Source organism: Phyllostomus hastatus, unplaced genomic scaffold, assembly GCF_019186645.2.
Source record: "Phyllostomus hastatus isolate PE091 unplaced genomic scaffold, TTU_PhHast_1.1 phas_contig_1162, whole genome shotgun sequence".
Lineage (NCBI taxonomy): Eukaryota > Metazoa > Chordata > Mammalia > Chiroptera > Phyllostomidae > Phyllostomus > Phyllostomus hastatus.
In genome coordinates, this window is record NW_025333537.1 from 4888313 (window position 1) to 4907789 (window position 19477).

The 19477-nt window shown below is 46.5% G+C and overlaps 1 protein-coding gene across 2 annotated transcripts; it reads left to right on the forward strand.

Moving 5' to 3' along the window:
• The first annotated feature begins 295 nt into the window (after nucleotides 1-295).
• WSB2 (WD repeat and SOCS box containing 2) lies at nucleotides 296-19411 on the forward strand. 2 transcript variants are annotated; one of them, XM_045845530.1, is made up of 9 exons: nucleotides 296-474; nucleotides 6887-7055; nucleotides 11022-11266; nucleotides 11405-11536; nucleotides 14755-14855; nucleotides 16134-16306; nucleotides 17045-17155; nucleotides 17273-17380; nucleotides 17986-19411. In XM_045845530.1, the coding sequence occupies exons 1-9, from the start codon at nucleotides 462-464 to the stop codon at nucleotides 18146-18148; spliced, it is 1215 nt and encodes a 404-aa protein (XP_045701486.1). In that variant the 5' UTR covers nucleotides 296-461; the 3' UTR covers nucleotides 18149-19411. The 2 variants fall into 2 exon arrangements, with proteins under 2 accessions (XP_045701486.1, XP_045701476.1); XM_045845520.1 differs by lacking the exon at nucleotides 296-474 and having other exon boundaries at nucleotides 6856-7055.
• Nucleotides 19412-19477: the final 66 nt, after the last annotated feature.

A 19477-nucleotide genomic window follows, 5' to 3' on the forward strand; every position in this document is an offset into this window, starting at 1 on the left:
GTTTTTCCCCTCAGCCAGCTCCCCAACCCCCACAGCCTGGTTTTCCTAAGCCCCGCTGTCCCCCCCCCCACCCCCCGCCTCGCCCGGGTTTCCCCCCCAGCTCCGTCCCATCCCACCTGGTTCCCCCCGCCCCGCTGGCCTCCCAGCCCCGGTTTCCCCTGAGCCTCGCTCCCCCCAAGTCCCGGGTTTCCCTGGGCCCGTCCCCTCCCACCCGGTTCCCCCTCCGCCCGCTCCCCCCACACCGCGCGGTTGGATCGAGCCCGCGCCCCGCCCCCCGCGCGTCCCCGCCCTCGCCCGCCGCCATGTGACGGGAAGCAGCTGATGGCCTCTCCGGGTGGCCGCGGGCTGGTCGGGGCCGCGACCGGGGCGGCGGCCGGGACGCGGGCCGGCGCGGGGACGGAATGAGGGCCGAGGGCCCGGGGGGCTGAGGCGCCCGCCGCGGGGCCGCGCGCGCGTCCTCCATGGAGGCCGGAGGTGAGTGGGGCCGGGGCGCTCCGGTTCCCGCAGGCGCCGCCAGGCCCGGTCTCCCGGGGGCGCGGGGCGGGCTCGGCCGCGGAGGGAGGACGAGGCAGGGACGCCGGGCCGGCGCGGTCCGTCCGGGCGGACGGCGCGGTGCGCGCCCGGCGCCCAGCTTTGTTTCACTTTCGCTGTCAGCGGCCACCCCGCCGGCGGCGGGACCCGGGGAGAGTGGGCCTCGGCGTGGCGGGGACCCCCACCCCCGGGAGAATGGGGGGGCCCTTGGCGGGATGCGGGGGGCGCCCAGTCTGCATGGGCGACGCCCGGAGGGGTGGGTGCCCAGGCGCCCGGTGCCCGCAGGTCCGGGCGGGAGTCGCTGCGCCCCTTCCGAGCGGCAGCCGCCCCTGTGCCCAGCGTCAGTGCCGTGTCTGCACGGCGGACGGTGAAGGTTCCTGCCTCGGCGCCGGCGGGAGCTTCCCCAGCCCCCCCTGTCGTGGCGGACGCCTGTGGGGGTGTGAGAGAGACGGGCGTTCAGGGGCCGCCGACTCGCGGGGGGCAGGGGGGGCCGATCCTGGGCGACTCGCGTGGCAGGTTCAGCGTCAGGCGCGGGGTGGGGGGGGCGAGGTGCACACCTGCCTCTGCCCTCCTCGCTCGCAGCTGTCAGCAGAAGGCGTGGCGGTCGGGGGAACATCGGGTTCGACGTTCCGGTCTCCGTGGGCAGCGTGACCTTGTCACGCAAAGACAGGAAGCTGGACACTCACCGCTCGTTCCCCTTTCCCACTATCTCGCCCCGAAACCCCAGCTGCTGGAGCTCTCGGGGTGCGTTTGGGATGGATTCCGAGGCCCCCGCGCCTGCGCACCCGGGTCCACGCGCGGAGGCAGCTTCTCTGGGGATGGCTCGCAGGAGGGGTCACGGCCTGCGGCCCAGACGAGTTCTCGAACCTGGTCTCTGCCCGTGGAGTTCGGGCTGCGCCCCGGTCTGCCGGGCTCTGGGTACTGAGAGGCTCCCCCGCTCGTGGGAAGGGGTTAGGGGTGGCGGGCGGGGGCTGCAGCCCCAGGGTGCTCCCTGGGGCGGTGCGAGGTTTTAATTTGGGAAGTGACATTTCTTTGTTCGGGCGTCAGGCATCAGTGGAAGGTGTGGAGGCCACTCTCTCCGCCTTCCGATCCAGATAAGGGCCTGCTTTTCAGCGGCTGTGCCACCCGGAGACTCTTTGTGAAGGGCCCTCCCTGCTCGCGCGAATCTGCCGGGGATCTTTTTCCAGCTTCCGCTGTCACTTCCCAACTCCTCCTCGCGTGGTCTCCAGGCGATCTGCAGCCAGCCGCCCTCTTCAGCAGGAATCTGTTCCCAGTTCTGGGTTTCTCCTGGCGATTGACAGTCGTGTTTTGCGGTGTGGGCAGAGCTGTTGAGAGCTGCCAAGCTACTGTTAAAAAAAAAAAAAGCCTAAGAATTTTACATTCTTTTAAAACTGAATACAGCCTATTGTAACAGGATTACAATGGACAACAGGAGATATTTCAGAGCAGTGCTTAGCTTTCGTTTATTCATTCAGCAAATATTTACTGAGGGTCTGTCATGTGCGGCATTCTCAAGGCCAGTGTTGGCCATTAGAAATGTAATGCAAGGCACGTACGTAATTTAAAATGTTCTAGTAGATGCATTAAAAGAGTGAAACCGGTGAAATTCATTTTAAAACTATTATCTTTGTCACTCCAATGTGTCTGAACTACCATTTCAACATGTAATCATGATTACCAATGTATTTTAGATTTTTTGGTATTAAGTTTCAAGCTACAAAGTGTATTATATGCACTATCGTAACTTGGACTCGCCACATTTTAAGTGGCTGGTGGTCACTGTACTGGACAGCACAGCCCAAGAGCAGTGAACAGATAGGCAAGTGGTGGGGTGGTGGTGGGGAAGAGATGGACAACAAATACATAAAGATAACAGGTGCAGTCAAGAAAAGATAGACAAGTGACAGTTAAGAAAACTGAATGGAATGAGAGGAAAGGGACTGGTCTACTTTACTTTTTTTATTTCTTATTTTTAAATATATTAGTTATTTTTAGAGAGAGAGGGGAAGGGAGGGAGAAAGAGAGGATGAGAAACATCAATTGGTTGCTCCCTGCACAGGCCCCAGCCTGGGACCTAACTCGAAACCCAGGCACGTGCCCTGAATGGGAATTGAACCGGCAGCCTTTCACTTTCCAGGGTGTCGCCCAACCAACGGGGCCATACTGGTCGGGAAAGGACTAGGCCACTTCAGATAATGAGGACAGATACTGTTCTGAGAAGGTGACAGCAGCAAAGATCTGGGGACTGGCAGGCAGAGTTTCCCAAGCAGATGGACCATGGAATGTCATGATGCGGAGACAGGACAAACCACCTTGCTTCCTGCCGGCTGGAGTTAGAGCTTTCATGTCTGTGTTAGGCACATCTCCTTTCACAGGAGAGGCCCGTGATAAGTATCTTTCCATGCAGCCTGTGCGTCCATACACATCCGGCTTGTAATTAGAAAACCCCGATGTTTTTCTCCAAGAAGGGCCATGGCAGGTACAATCCCAGAGGAAGCCGGATCCTCTCGGCTCTGTTTTTTTTAAGTTTTGCACTAATTATGGCTTTCTCTTCCAGCAGCCAAGTTTAGTTGGGGCCCAGACTCCCCTTCAGAATTTTCTTGGTTCTAGAAATGAAGAAGAGACAGGAGTCGCTGGGTTCTTTCTTCTTTTAGCTCCTGGATTCCTGAGCCTGAAATAGCAAGAGATTAAATCCCCAAATCACAGAAATAGAGTGTGAAATCTGGGTATAGCTCCTGTTTAAGAAGCATTTCATGTGAAATGTTTCGCATAGGCATCATAATAGTTTAAGAGGCTTTGTTTCACTTATATTTGAAGAGGTATACGATGTATATTTATTCAGCAAATATTCACTGACTGCCTGCTCTCTGCCAAGAACTCTGCTAGGAACTGAGGATAAACATACAAGGTCCCTGCTCCCATGGAGTTGACATCCAAGTTGGGGAAGATAGTTAATAATCAAATTAGTGATTATGCCGTAAAGAAAATAAAGTGAGTTGTGAAGGAGACTGGCTTGGGGGTCAGCGAGGGGCTCTCTAAGGAGCTGTCATTTAAGCTGAGACCAGAATGAAGATAATGTGCCAGCCATTGAGGGACATTCCTGGGGAAGAGAGTAGTTGGTGCAGAGGCCCTGAGCTTGGGACTGACTGAACTCGGCAAAGGGCGGAGAGAAGGCTAGTGTTCTAGAGCCTGGGGAGGAGGGAGATAAGCCAGGGTGGGAGACAAGGCAGGGGCCAATTTCGGCAGGACTCTGAGCGCAGGGTGAAGAGTTTGGATTTCTATTTTAAGAGTGATTGAAACTCGTTCCTTTGAGGGGTGAGGAGAAGGGATGGTAGGGGCCAGAGCGGGAGCTAGGAGAGCAGTTGGAAGGCTGCTTAGTGAGAGGTGATGTTGCATAGATTAGAAAGAGTGGTAGCCATGGAGATGAAAGGAAGTTAGGTTTGCCAGGTCTTTTGGAAACATTTGGTAGAATTTGCTAGTGGATTTGGATTAGGATGTTAAGAGAAATCAAGGATGACCCCTTTTCATATTGGGGGGAGCCTCCGTGGTGTCCAAAGCATGGATAACGTGCATGTTGTGGAGGAAGCGAACCAAGGGTAAATATTGGCAGGATGTAATGAAGAAATTTTCATCTGGGTCAACTGATGAAAATGTACCTCCAGATCAGCCTATGTTATTTAATATCGCCCACATTCCAGTTCTCAGCCTCGGTGCAACTGGCATTTTGGGCCAGAAAATTCTTCATGTGGGGGCTGACCTGTGCACTGTAGGATGTGTGCAGCATCCTGGCCTCCACCCATTAGATACCAGTAGGACCACCCCAGTTATGACAACACACATGTCTCCAGACAGTGCCACGTGTCCCCAGGGGTCAAAATTACCCCCAGTGGAGAACCCCTGGGCTACAGATTAGAGCTGTGTCACCGTAAGAAAATATCTAGAAGTAACAATAACGAAGGAACTGGTGCAGGATTGCTGCATCACATTAAGAGACCTGTTTTAGATTTAACATACAAAGTAAAATATTCTTACCATGCAAATATTCATATGCAGAGGAATATGCTTCAACAGACAAATGAGAATGTAAATGAGAGGATCACATGTGCAAACACATTTCTAGGAGGAGTTACTGGGGCCTGTACAAGTGCCAGTTTAGACCTACGTATTTTTAAAATTCTTATTTACTGATTTGAGAGAGGGGGGAACATCTGTGTTTCCACCAATTCATGCATTCACTGATTGATTGTTGTATGTGCCCTGACCAGGGATCAAACCCACAACCTTGGTGTGTCAGGATGATGGCCTGAGTGACTTTAGTAACCTGGCCAGGGCTAGACCTAACATTTTAAAACCTAGATTTACAAGTAGGAAATCAGGGAATGAATATAAAGGAAACTTCCTTAACTAGCAAAGCCACCAAAGGCTCGATATGATTTATAAAAATTCCTTTTAAAGGCAGAATTTTCAGTAACATACTTATTTTATAAAACAAGATATACTCATGTATTTTCCCATAATGCATATACCAGAAAATATTATACATACATATATAAATATTGTATACATATATGCACATATATATGCATCTTTACCATCTGTTTCATTGAATCCAAGATATGCCTCATATATGCCATATGTATCACTGAGAAAAAAGTACTGCCTATTTAACTATGAAAGTCATCACATGTAAGACACATCCTGATTTTCAAGAGGTTACAGTGTGAGAAGACAGCCCTGGGGGTAGCTCAGTTGGTTAGAGGGTTGTCCCTGATACGCCAAGGTTGTAGGTTCGATCCTTGGTCAGGGCACATATAAGAAGCAACCAGTGAATGTATAAATAAGTGGAACAACAAAATGATGGGGGTTTTTTTGTTTTTTTTTCTCTTTCTCTCCTCCTTCCTCTCTCCCTCTGAAATCGGCAAGTAAAAATTTTTTTAAAGTGTGAGAAGACCCAAAGATGTGTCCTAAAATATATGTAATATGGACTGTCTAAATTAGTATCTATCTGGTAACAGCTATAAAAAGGTCAAAATCTCAAAACTATTAAAGTGGAACATACACATCAGGAAGTGACCTCATTCAGGATGGAAGCCAGTTTTTATATTAGTAAGTATCACAGTCATAGTAGTCAAAAAATTCTAAAGGCCTTTTAACTTAGGGGCTTCATCAGCCGTTGAGAACCTTCCATTGGAGTAGGGAATCTAACCAGGGAACTGCCCTTTGGTGGATGAAGAAGCATCAGTCCAGCAGCTACTCTTCACTAGGTGCTGTGTAAGGCCCAGCAGACACAAAGACTAAAGTCTTCTTGCTGTTTTTGAACAAGGGTGTTTCATATTCTAGTGGGGGCGGGGCGGGGGTAGGCAGGAGAGGGAAATGGGTAGCTGCAGGAGAGAATGAAATAAGCGGGGTGGGACTGACTTGCACTCTGATTGCGTGGGATCAGGGTACACTTCTCAGTTGCTAATCCAGATGGGATTCTCATAGGCAGAAAATGAGTCCAGGTGTGAATGAGAATGAGCTATTCCGGGGCTTGACTCTTGTGTGGCCGGAGTGCAGTCTGTGTTAAGGGAAAGGTAACAACTCTTGTGTGTTCAGGAGAGGTAACGACTGCTGGAGCCCATGGTGTGGGGTGGAAGCCCGGGCTCTGCTGCCTTGGTTGTGTAGGCAGGTGGCACAGGTTTGAAAGAAGTGGGGGGACGTGTGATGTGTATTTTAGCTGGGGGTGGGCGAGGGTGGGTACTTGGGGACAGGAGTCTTGTAGAAGATCTGAGCAAGATGGGGTGAAGGTTTCATTGAGGACTGAGGGGAGATGGAAGTGGGAGGCCATATTAAGAGGTCTCAGTGAGAGCAAACAGGGCAGGTGCTGAACATTTTATTTTATTTTAGCCTCTACGATGGGGAGTGTGAGTCTTTGGTAATCCCTCCCCCCTCTTTTTTTAAAACCTGTTTCCCAGTAGCAGGTTATTTTGAGGAAAATTTAAATACATTTGAAAGCCTCCCGATCTGTACCATCTAACATGTCCTTGCCTGGTCTGGTCCTGATCTTGTCCCCTCTCCTTTCTTCCCCTTCAGGCATTCATAGGAAAATGAGGCCTCCGTTTACTGGGTTTACCCTTCCAAAGGTTACTCTGAGTCATGGTTAACCAATAGAGGGGAGTGCCAGAACTGACTAACCAGGGTGAAATGTGGCCTGTGGCTACTTTTATTGCCTCAGGTCACTTAAGTGACCATTCCCTCCCAGAGCCCATAGTGTCACCCTTTGCCAAGGGGAGACAGTGGCTTTCCTGTGTCTGAGTCAGGGAGGTGGAGAGGGAAGCGAGGGTGCTTGTTTGAAGCAAGATGTCTCATGTCCCAGAGGAACCACTGCTGCTGGCTGAACTCAAGCCCGGGCGTCCCCACCAGTTTGATTGGAAGTCGAGCTGTGAAACCTGGAGTGTCGCCTTCTCCCCAGATGGCTCCTGGTTTGCTTGGTCTCAAGGACACTGCATTGTCAAGCTGATCCCCTGGCCGCTGGAGGAACAGTTGTAAGTACTCTGGAACCCAAAGGAACGAGGGAGTCATTGTGATGAGGAAAAGGAGCACTTGCTCAGATTGCTTCCATTCTTTAGGGTCTTCTTGCCCAAGAACAGGAGAGGAAAGATGGCAGAACGGTTCAGAAATTGATTGTTGGGGCTTCCGGAGCTCTACACACTGAACATGTAAAAAATCTATCAAGATTGTTAGCCCCAAGTTTTAAAAGTAGATTTATTGAGATATAATGTACACACCATACAATTTGCCCATTGAAAGTGTATCTGTCACCATGGTTAATCTTAGAACATTTCCATTACCCACAAAAGAAACCCCACGTCACTGAGCTGGTACCCTCCAAACCCCTCTATTCTCCAGGCCTGACCAGCCACCAAACTATTTTCTGTCATTAAAGATTTGCCTATTCTGAACATTTCATATTAAATCATGTTATATTGTGTCTTTTTTGGCTGGCTCATTCACTTACCATGTTTTCAGTTATCCGTGTTGATGCCTGTATCAGTACTTTATTTCCTTTTATTGCCAAATATATTCCATGGTATGGAGATACCACATTTTGTTTATACATTTATCAGTTGATGGACATTTGGGTTTTCACCTTTGGCGGTTATGAATAATGCTGCTATGAACATTTATGTACAGTTTTTGTGTGTACATATGATTTCATGTTTTCTGTATTTAACTTTGAGGACCTATCAGATTTTCCAAAGTGGCTGCACCATTTTACAATCCCACCAGCAGTGTGTGAGTTTTTCAAATTCTTCACACCCTCACCAACACTCGTTATTGTCAGTGGTTTTGATTATAGGCGAGCCATCCTAGTTGGTGTGGAGTGGCATCTTATTGTAAATGGTTTTGATTTGCATTTCCTTGATGGCTACTGATGTTGAACACCTTTTCATGTACTTATTGGCCCTTTGTATGTCTGCTCTGAAGAATTGCCTATTCAGGTCCTTTGCCCATTTTAAAATTAGGTATTTACCTTTCTATTTTCTACCACAGTTTAGTTTCTGATACTTTTCTTTCTTTGGGTCAGTGGGTCCCAGTGTCTGAATGCTGTGAGCCCCAGTCGGAAGGCCCAGCATCTGCCTGTTTTCCTTCTCCCAGGAAGGAAATCTACCTATGCAGTCAACATTTGTTGCAAATCTTCCTTGCCTGAAACTGAGCTAGGGGCTGAGAATCCTAAATAAATCGAGCACAGCCCTGCCCTTGAGGGTTTCATTTGTTTTGCTTTAGGCATTTCTTATAAATGGCATATTAGATTTACCTTTTTTGTAAGTCTAGTCTGAGACCTGTTGCCCTGTTAGTAGATGGCGCCATGAGAGTTTGCTGGGGTGGGTACTCTGCGCACTGCCGGGGTCGGGAGGCACGGGTTTGTGCGCTTCCTGGAAGGGAGGCTGTTTGGTAGTAGGCATCAAAGACCTTAGAAATGTTCCACCAGTGATTTGGAACCTCAGGAATGGGGTCACCTATTCACATACGCTGACTGTCGTCATGAAATTAGTTATATAGTAGTTAAAAGTCAGAAATAGTTTCATATCTAGTGATAAGAGAATGGTTAAGGACATTGTGATATTTCCATGTTTTTGCAGCTGTCAAAGATTGGTTCTTCTGTTTGTTTTTAATCATGATTTTCAGTTCTGTCTAGGGTGATGTTAATGATAATGCCAAAGTCATTCATTGTTTATTGATCCACCCACTCTAAATAAAGAGGACTTAACTTTACATCTACACTTAAATCTGATATAAAAAAAATTTCAAGCATAAAATGAAGAATCTGTTGTTTTTATTGTATGTAATCTTCACATTAACATTAATTGCCTTATTTCCAAAATTTTTTCACGTTTCTGTTATTTTTATAATTTAAAATAATTTTTAAAGTCCTTTAAAAGGGGTGGAAGACTATACCTTCAGGAATTATTTCTATAGTTCATTAAAAAGAGGGGGAGTCTGGGACAGTTATGTTCTTCTTAGGATTGTTACACATTTTAAAAAATCATATGTGCTTTTGATAATGGGCAAATAAGTGGTGTTAACTAAATAATTGTCCTACTTTTAGAAATAATATCTTTAGAAACTTCAGTTTGAGTGAAGTTTTCCTAATGAATCCCCCTTGCCCTTTAGTTACCCCTTCCCAGGCCCCCACCAGCTCACGCCTTGATTCACCAACAAGCTCAGAGAAGTCCAGGTGTTCTGTTGAGCAGGAGCAGTAGGCTGCGATGCCCAAGACTTGTGCTCTAATTCCAGATCTTTCCCTGATTCTGTGACTGCAGGAAAGTTAACTCTCTACCCCTAAAATTGAGATTTTAGTATCTCTTCCTAGAGAAATTAAATTTATGGTATTAAAATGATTTAATATGTAAGTGTGCCTTAATTTCTTTGGAGTAAAGTAGCTACAGACTATCCCTTAATTCAAATACTGAAATTAGGATTTTAGTGAAAACAGTGTAACTCTGGAAGTTCCAGACTGTCCTACAGATTTTTTGTAGGCTACCTTTTATGTGCTTCTTCCCTGGATGGCAAACTCGAGCCCTTGCTCCAGCGCCAGGCAGCTCTGCAACGTGTGGGGCTGTGTTGGGGTGGGCAGGCCCCATTAAAAGATGTTTATTATCATATCCAGATGTTTTGTCAGAATAACAAAATTTCAGTCTACACCTGGCCATTTAGACCAGGGGTCAGCAAATTTTTTTCTTTAAAGGTTCAGACAGGAAATATTTTTGGTTTTGCCAGCCATAGGTCTCGGTGAAGACTACTCACCTCTGTTGTCACAGCATCAAAGCACCCATAGATAATAAGTGAGCAGATGAGCATGGTGGCCCTCCGTTAAAACTTTATTTATAAAAACAGGCTGCTAGCCTAGGCATTGTTTGCCACACTCTCATTTAGATGAATAGAGTTTCAGAGCTGAAGGAGGCTATACTTGCTTTAATTCCTTCTGATTTTATAGGCGAGCATGATTAAATTTTTAAAATATATTTCAACCATACAAGTGACAAAAGGTGATTTATTTACTTTTGAGAAACAAATGTAATACATAAGGAGGTCCAGCTACATGTCCACAAGTACAGGATTTCTCATGGAACCGAGTTCCAGCTTTATAATCTTGATTTCCTCTAGAAAAGTGTGACTTCATATTTGCACTGAGAAAGTGGAGCACAGACAGGAGACTTGGAGGTTTTCTGGCTGAACCTCAGGCTCTCTCACTGCCCTTGCCTTTGAGAGACTGTCTGCAAGACGGAGTGGTGGGAGGGTCTGTGTCTTAGGGACAGAATCTCGTTTAGCTTATCTGGGCCTATGTTTCACTTCAAGTAGAATGTAAAGGAGAGGGTCAGATTATTCAGTGCACCCTTGAATAGTTCTGTGGCTTCTTTCTGTTGACTGTCCTGCTGGTTGGTTCCCATGCTGGATACACCATCAGGGACAGAAGTGATAGAGCCTCATTCATGGATTGGAATGTAGCGAGCAAAGGGGGAAATCATTGTGTACCAACCAAAGTGTGTTGGCACGAAGGGGGTTTATTTTCTTGCTTTTTGGAAGTTTTCTGAGCTAGAGATGGGGTTCTCATCAGGCAGGAGAACTGCAGATGGATCTTCAGGCTCTCAGTTCTATCCTAATTTCATACCTACAGTGTGCTTGCTTTCTCGTGGAAAAAACTCAGTGCATCTTTCCTTCCACACACCGAAGCCCGAGAGAACTTTCTGAGGAAGCGTGTGGCTCCCTGGAGCATCTGCGATCTAGTTGTCCCACCAGGCAGGCCACCCCATTGCAGGGCTTTCACAAATGCCAGGAGCCAAGGCCAAGAAGCCTCTGTTACACGAGTTCTAAAAAGAAAAGTTATACCAGAGTTCACTGAAGGCCAGTTTGTTTCTTGGACTTGGAAGTCTTAAGATAACCAGGATGAAAAGTTGGTTAACTTAGTGACAATTTCAGACTCATTCAGAACTCTCTGCTTTCCACAGCATCCCTAAAGGGTTTGAAGCCAAAAGCCGAAGCAGCAAAAATGATACAAAAGGACGAGGCAGCCCAAAGGAGAAGACTCTGGACTGTGGGCAGATTGTCTGGGGTTTGGCCTTCAGCCCGTGGCCTTCTCCACCCAGTAGGAAGCCCTGGGCACGCCACCCTCCCCAAGTACCAGACGTGTCTTGCCTGATCCTTGCTACAGGACTCAACGATGGGCAGATCAAGATTTGGGAGGTGCAGACAGGTAGGTCATTGCTGGCTGGCCACAAGTCCTGGAGGCTTGTGTGTGTGTTCTCTTCAGGGGCTGAGGGGCGTGGAGCTGTGACGGGCAGACCAGGTGCCGTCTCCCCCACTGACTTGGGTGCTCTTGTTTTCACTCGAGGGCTCCTGCTTTTGAATCTTTCCGGCCACCAAGATGTTGTGAGAGATCTGAGCTTCACGCCTAGTGGCAGTTTGATTTTGGTGTCTGCGTCTCGGGATAAGACTCTTCGAATCTGGGACCTGAATAAACATGGTATGGAGGGTGTGGAACTCCCGAGAAGCTTGTCTGTTTCTGGTGCGTGGGTCACCGGCCAGCAGTGATCACGGAACGCTGCGGATGGCTCGACGATACGTGAGAAAAAACATGCACAGAGACAGACTAGTTTCTGTGGAGAAGTAGGGATGGGATAGCCACCCCCTCTAGTGGGGAGCACACCGATTTACCGTCCAAACCTGCTTTTATTGGGCTCATTTTGCATAATAATTCAGGTAAAGTACAGTACTCATTAGGGGGAAGTAAGGAACAATAGAGGGAACTCTTCCCAGTCTATTTTGAGTCGGGGTCAAAGAACTGTAAGACTGAGGAACAAACTAACTTCCTCCTTGGACCCTTCTCATTCAACTGAGAGCATTCTAAACAAAGAAGGGTTCACAGTAATTTACATGTTCTTTCTTAGGCCTGATCACCCCAGGGAACCCGCCCTTTTCAGCACAGAGTTGCACCACCCTGTCATTGTTTCAGGCTTAGGTGGAGCTAGGGAACTAAGGCAACCAAGAGATAAGGAGATTTTCTCCCAGACAACGAGAACTCAGGCTATATCAAAGCCGAGGAGCGAGGGTCCATTACCCCCTTTTGCTGCAGCCCCCGAAGTCTTTCTTTTGGGGGGCCTCCCACGTGATCATGCCTGTCTTAGGTCGTTCCCCCCCTTGGGGAATCTTACCCGTCTTTGGCTAACCGACCAAGTGTTGGGGTTCAGTTATGAATGAAGCAGCAAAAGCGGCGCTCCTGCCAGGGAGATAAGTTTTTGTCTCCTTGCTGGCTTACGGTTCCAAGGGCGTTCCCTTAGCCTTAGCCTTAGCCTAGGCGGGGTTACAGCTTCTGATACCAGGCAGGGCGGTTCCCAGCATGTTTCTCTACTTTATCAGTGTCGTTTTTACCAAGAGTAGTGTTTCACAGTCTTTTTTCCATTCTGCTTTAGGAGCTTTTCAGACTTTTCCTAATTCCTCTCACCCCTTGAAGATTTTAATACTGTATATCTAATGTAATGAATGTGTATTTATGCTTTGTATGTTAAAAGTAAGATTATTTTTTACTAATAGAATCAGTTTTTTGCCACTATGGATATTTCCTCTATTAAAAATACATGATGTAGAATACCTTCACTCACCATAGCACTATGGATGTTTTGGGCTGGATAGTTCTTTGTCGTGGGCTGTCTGGTGCAGTCTAGGAGGTTGAGGGTCATCCCTGGCCTCTACCTTCTAGATGCCAAGTAGCACCCTCTATGTTGTGACAACCAAAAATGTCCCCAGACATTGCCAGTGTCTACGTGAAGGGCAAAGTCTCCCCAGGTTGAGAACCCCTGACCTAGAGTAAGTCATCCCATGTTGGGAACTTACTGTTAGAAATAAAGTTTCTTTTTGAAGTAGAATGTAGGTCTAGAAGAGTTCTCTCAGGCTAGAGGGGGGTCAGCTCTTATGGAATTCTGCCTTGAGCAGAATTACATACAGGACTGACCCAGTGAAGAATCCTACACGTCTCTGGTATTGATCCTTAACTGGAAAGAGGACATAGAGAAGGGGGATTGTTTGACAGGCCATTTGTCCCCCCAACATGGCCGGGGACGCAGGGTCTGGAGGGAGGTGGGAGGAGGAAATGGTGATGTGTGGGCAGTTGATGAAGAGACGCGCTCATCCCTGATGATGCAGAGGCCCCGGTACTCTTGCCTGAGTCGTGACTGTTCCCCAAACCGTGAGAGGGGACCTAGCTTTTTCCCCCTTAGAAACAGGGCTGATGATTTGTCAGAACAACTAAGGAGACGGTGCTGGTAGTTTCCTCACCTAAGGGCATCTAACCACTAAGAGAACTCTGTCTAGTTTCTGCCCACTGCTGTGGACCTTGTGGTCATACAGTCCCAGACAGGCCTGCTGACTGGGAAGGCTGTTCAAGGGCAGTGCCGCTTTTACCATGTGTCTGGAAGCAGCTTGCCACCATCTGAGGAAGGTCCTTGAAGTGGCTTTGAAAAGCACTTGGTGGCTAGGAAGCTGAGGGTGACTGAGAGTGGGCAGAATGGACTAGACCAACTGTTAGGGCTTTTCAAGGACAGTAGAGTATAAAGTAGTGTTCCCAGGTCCTGGGCCATGTTCTTATTTGATAGCCAAAGATAGCTGACTTGAAAAAAATCAGTACTTATCCACACATACCCCTAAATTTATAGGTGCATGTAAATGACCATATGCATTCTTAAAAATGTTTTCCTTTTCCTCTTATTTTGACTTGATTCCTCCTCTGACCCCCCACCCCTCGCCTTCACCATCTTTTTCATTCTCCGTTGCATCAGATTCCTCCATAATCTCCCTGTAATCTTACAGCCCATGCTAAGAATCTTCCACATGTATTCCCATATTTTGCTTATACTTGCCTAATCCTATGTGGACACTCACACTCTTACATTTATGGGTTTGGGAGTCATTGTTCCACAAGAATGGAGTCATAGTCTTCATTATTTTTTCTGAATCTTGTTTTTTTTTTTCATTGAAGATTACTCTTTGGAAAATCTAGATTCTTAATTTAATCTGAATTAGTGGGGTGAATATACCTGTTGCAACTTTCATTCGCTCATTTCCCCATGGATAGGCATTTTGTTTTTTCCAAAAACTGAGACCCAGAGAGATTACATGAGGGTTATGTCTTTCCTGAAGAGTAGGGCCAGGGTTCATACCCAGGTTTGCTGACTCTAGAGCACGTGGCCCTTCTAACTGCACCATTGCTCATCCAGACACCCTGATGAGGGGTGGGGAGGTGAGGGTGTGGAATGAGATCCTTGTGACCATGGAAACCATTACAGAGAGAATTGAAAGATAAGCACTCTCTCAAATTTGGAAGGATTCTTCAAAGTACTTGAGGTGGTTGGGGGAACCTGAAAAAAAAAAAAATGTTCCCTGCTATCAAAGGGATATATCAAACATGATCTATATACTCCCCGTATCCTGATGATCTTGTCAAGTTTGGTGAAACAGGTAGTGATTTCCCTTTGGGGTCAGAATGTTGTATTAATAGATTTCAGGTGTTAAAATGACAAGTGCTGTCATATTTCTTTCTCTGCCTTAAAAAGTGGGGGTTGGGGCTCAGTTGATAGAGAACTGGGTGGATATACCAGATGGGTGGGCCCATCACTACCAGTTTTTCAGTCTTCCTGCTTTGTTGTGTTGTTTTGAGACAGCTCACCGTCTGCTCCTTTTCTCTGCCAGGTAAACAGATTCAGGTGTTATCGGGCCACCTGCAGTGGGTTTACTGCTGTTCCATCTCCCCGGACTGCAGCATGCTTTGCTCTGCAGCTGGAGAAAAATCGGTAAGTCTCACACATCGGGTACCATTTCCTGTATTGTTTCAGTTCAGCAAGACCTGGAGGTCTGGAGCAGCCTTGTGTGTGAGGGGGTAAATGAGCCAGATATCCTCAAAACCCACCTGAAAATCAGCCCCAACAGAAGGCATGCTGGTGGGCCATGACTTCCTCCTGCATACCTCCCTTTTGATTTGCACTTTGACACGAACCAAAAAAAGGAGGTGTTGAAGTTGATTGCTGCCACCATCAGAGGCCTGTTTGTCTTTACAAATGATAAAGGGGTGTTCTTAAAATTTCTTTTCCCCTTTTAAAAGTTGCAGCCCACATAGGGACCCAGATTAAGTATTAGAAACCAAAGAACAATTTGGGAACTTTTGTTTGAATTTTGTATGTGCATGGAGCTGTTTGCTGTGACTGACTTGGGAAGGAATTTACTATTTGGTACAGCCCAGGTGGTTAATCATTCATTTGAAGTTTGGAACTATGTAAAAGTGAGTTTTCTTAGCGGAAAGAAAATATAATTACATTTTCTATGATTCTGAAAAAGGTTTAAAGTGATGAGCTATGTCAGATGTACAGTGGTGGGCAGATTTCCATGGTCCTGTAAGCCTGGGGGCATAAAATGGCATGGCAGGGTGCCACCACTTTGTTGGTAGCCCTGGAGTTCACTCTTCTGACCCCTGTGTTTGGTTTTAAACGAAAGGACAAGATCGTCCTGTGTACTAGGTCTTCATCCGCACAACTGCATGTTTGCAAGCAGGGCTCAGAAGCAGAACTCGGAAGTCTCTACTGATACATGTTAGCTGGCAGTCTTCCTGTGGTTGGTCCTATTTATGCTTCCTTAAAGTAAACTCCTTGAGTATGTCCATTGGTTAGGCGCCTCAAGAATTCAGAACTGTTACTTTTTTTTTTTTTAAAGATTTTATGTATTTATTTTTAGAGAGAGAAGGGGGAGAGAGAGAGAGAGAGAGAGAGAGAGAAACATCAATGTGCGGTTGCTGGGGGTTATGGCCTGCAACCCAGGAATATACCCTGGCTGGGAATCGAACCTGGGACACTTTGGTTCCCAGCCTGCGCTCAATCCACTGAGCTACGCCAGTCAGGGCGGAACTGTTACTTTTTTTAAGCCTATGTAATACGTTTTGGAAGAGCTGTAGAGAAAAGGGGTGGAGAACTTGGCTTCATCTGGCCACGGGGCCTGAGGTGAGCATTGCCTTTTACTCACTCTTTGCCTTCTAAGCATTTTGTTTCCACCCCTAACCAGGCATCTGTTACTTTCCACAGGTGTTTCTATGGAGCATGCGGTCCTACACATTAATCCGGAAGCTAGAGGGCCACGAAAGTAGTGTTGTCTCTTGTGACTTCTCTCCTGATTCTGCTTTGCTTGTCACGGCTTCTTATGATACCAACGTGATCATGTGGGATCCTTACACTGGCGAGAGGCTGCGGTCACTCCAGTAAGGGCCAAATCCCTGCTTACGACTTCCTTGAGGGGTAACTGTGAGAAACCTGTGTTGGATTAGATATGTCCTTTTCAGAGTCTGGAGCACAGAAGGGGCAACTTGGGTAAAAGACACAGTGGATTCAGTGCTTATTCTAAGTCTGGTGTACAGTAGCGTTTCCCTGTCAATTACGTTCTTAAATTAGACTCGAGAGCTTTCAACTCTCCTGACATATGAGACTATACTTCTTTGGATTTAGCATTAAGAAACCTGAAAGTGACTCTTTTTTTCCATTTACTAATAACTGTAGTAACAAGTTCAGAGTGATCCTCTTATCGAAACTGCTATTTCCCAAAATGAATTTTCATGTTCTCACAAGTGTTTTTTGCTTTTTTATCTATGTTGTTTCATGAAGCAAATAATGGGTAGTCCTATAGTTATCATGTAACTTAGCCTAAAAAAGACTTTCAGTTTGTACTGTGGCCTTTAAGTGAGGGCTGACCTACTTTGCATAAGGAAACCAGTGCAAGGAGTGTCAGAGCCCCCCGGCCCGTTCCACAAGACACTTGGAGCCTTACGAAGTGGAGTTTTTCCCAGGTGTCTTTCCTGATCTGTAAGCCCCAAGGTTTCCCCATGGGGTATAAGGTGCATCTGGAGTCTTTTCATAGGCAGGTAGTTTGACTTCCTGCCTGGGGATGATCACAGAGGGTGAAGGGGGGTCATCCCTCCAGGCGTACTGTTCTGTTTCCTCAGCCACAGCCAGCTCGAGCCCGCAATGGATGACAGCGATGTCCACATTAGCTCCCTGAGGTCTGTGTGCTTCTCCCCCGAAGGCTTGTACCTTGCCACCGTGGCAGATGACAGGTAACATGATTCTCTTCTGTGTTGTCAGAGCAAGTGCTTGCAATTAATTGTAGCATTTCCCTAGGGGTCTGGCCCCAGGTTTGCTAATGTGCAAACATACTTTTCTCTCTCATCCAGACTCCTCAGGATCTGGGCCCTAGAACTGAAAACTCCGATTGCATTTGCTCCTATGACCAATGGTCTTTGCTGCACATTTTTCCCACATGGTGGAGTTATTGCCACAGGGTATGTATCTGTTAGCTGAACAGATGGGCAGCAATATCTGCTGAGTACACCATGTAGCTTTTTAAGGAAAGAAAGCATTTAGAATGTTCTTGCCTGTGAGGAAGGCTTTAAGGAAATCCAGGATTACATAAAATTCTGATATTCTATTCTGCAGATATAGGTTATCATTTATTCTTAACAGTTAGTCTAGATGTAATTAAAGAGTTCCAATTCATGACAACTAACGGAGCGAGCATGTAAGGAAGCATACATTAAGATGATGCAGAATTCATATGGAAACTATTAATGGCAGAGACCACCTTTCGGGGACCATCTATAATTCAGTAGGTGTATGCGTCCCTCTTACTTCAGAACTCATAGTATGATGCAGAAAGGGCTGTGCTGACAGAGAGCACTTTGGTAACAAAGGTATCTGGAGTTCTTATAACCCTCAGCAGCCTTAATTATTCAGGACTACTGCTTTTACATCCATTTCAACCATCAAGGTTACATTTTCCTCTCTGGAGTCTCCTACTAGTGCAAGTCAGAGTAGAAACATTAATATCCATCAAAATGAAAACTTATTTCCAAGGTCTGTCTTAATGTGTTGGTTTGTTTTATTTCAGGACAAGGGATGGTCACGTCCAGTTCTGGACAGCTCCTAGGGTCCTGTCATCACTGAAGCACTTATGCCGGAAAGCCCTTCGAAGTTTTCTCACAACCTACCAAGTGCTAGCACTGCCAATCCCCAAGAAAATGAAAGAGTTCCTCACGTACAGGACTTTTTAAGCAACGCTACATCGTCTTGTTTTCTCTGTAGCAGGATAAATCTCCCTGGCAAAGGAGTAGCTGGACTAATGGGCCAAACATCTAGTCTTGGGTTCAAGTAGAATTTCTCTCTAGGACTGTGGTTAGAATGTAGCAAAACCAGGTTCCAGTGGACTAGTCATGGAGCTTTTCCCCACCGCACGTGGAAGTCATAGACGAGGGATTCCACTTCTGTGGCCACAGAGCCTTACCTTAAATCTTCAGTCCACTTACTAACAGTTTTGAACTCATGCTAGTAGTTTTGATTCAAAATATATAGTTACTGATGTTTTGGTGAGAAGAGTTGACTGGGCCTCAAGAGCCCCTCTGTAGTGGCAAAGGGATTTAAACTCTCTACTGGGACACGTGGCTTCTGCCTGGTCCCTGTGTTTCCCATGCAGCAGTGGCACTGTTCCAAGTTCTCTCCTGTCGTGTCAGAGTTGCTTTGGTGTTGGCCAGTCTTTCTTCCTCAAGCTCCGCTCTGACGAGTATGGGACAGTTTTCCTGGAGCAGTGTCTGGTGTGAGGTGTTAACTTAGCTTCACTAAATTACAGATGACTCAGAGGCTGTGCTCCTGACTGATACAGACACTATAATTGGCTCTTTTTTTTAAAAAAAAACAAACAGTGGTGTGCATGTGCAGATGACAAATTTATATGCCAGGATACACAAGAATTTATCCCTAAATTGCATGACTGTTCAGATGGCTGAGTTGTCAGTTGTTTGCCTTTCACTAGCATATTTATTTGTATTTTCTCGACAGATGTTAAGGTACAACTGTGTTTTTCTTGATGGTATCTAAAAACCATAGTACTTAAGTCTTACAGTTGTGAAGAATGTCTCCTTGATTGTGTAAAGAATTGGAGGTGTCGTCACTTCACCTGATCCTCTCACGTACGAGGTCTGACTTCGCTGCTTCACCTCATTGGACTAACGAGCCAGTTTCAGTTCTATCCCTAAACAAATACAGCTCTTCACAAGTACTGTTCTCCTCCAGTGAAGTACAGTTACCTAATCAAGACACCTCATTCAAGCAAAATCTGCCTTTGGAAAGTTTTAATATATTTTAAATTATTTTAAAAGAAATGCAACATCTTATCCTTTGGCTTTCTTAATAGGTGCTTTATGGAGGCCAGTGTAACAAAATGTGTTGAAAAAGTAGGAGTCTCTACCGCCTTTGTTGCTGAAGAAAAACATTTCTTTTCAAGATGAGAAACTTGCATTGAAGGAAAAAAGTTAAAAACCTTTTGGCTCTCCGTTTCATTTTTTCCATTAAGAAAAAAAATCACCTTTAAAACAAGTGAGTACAAC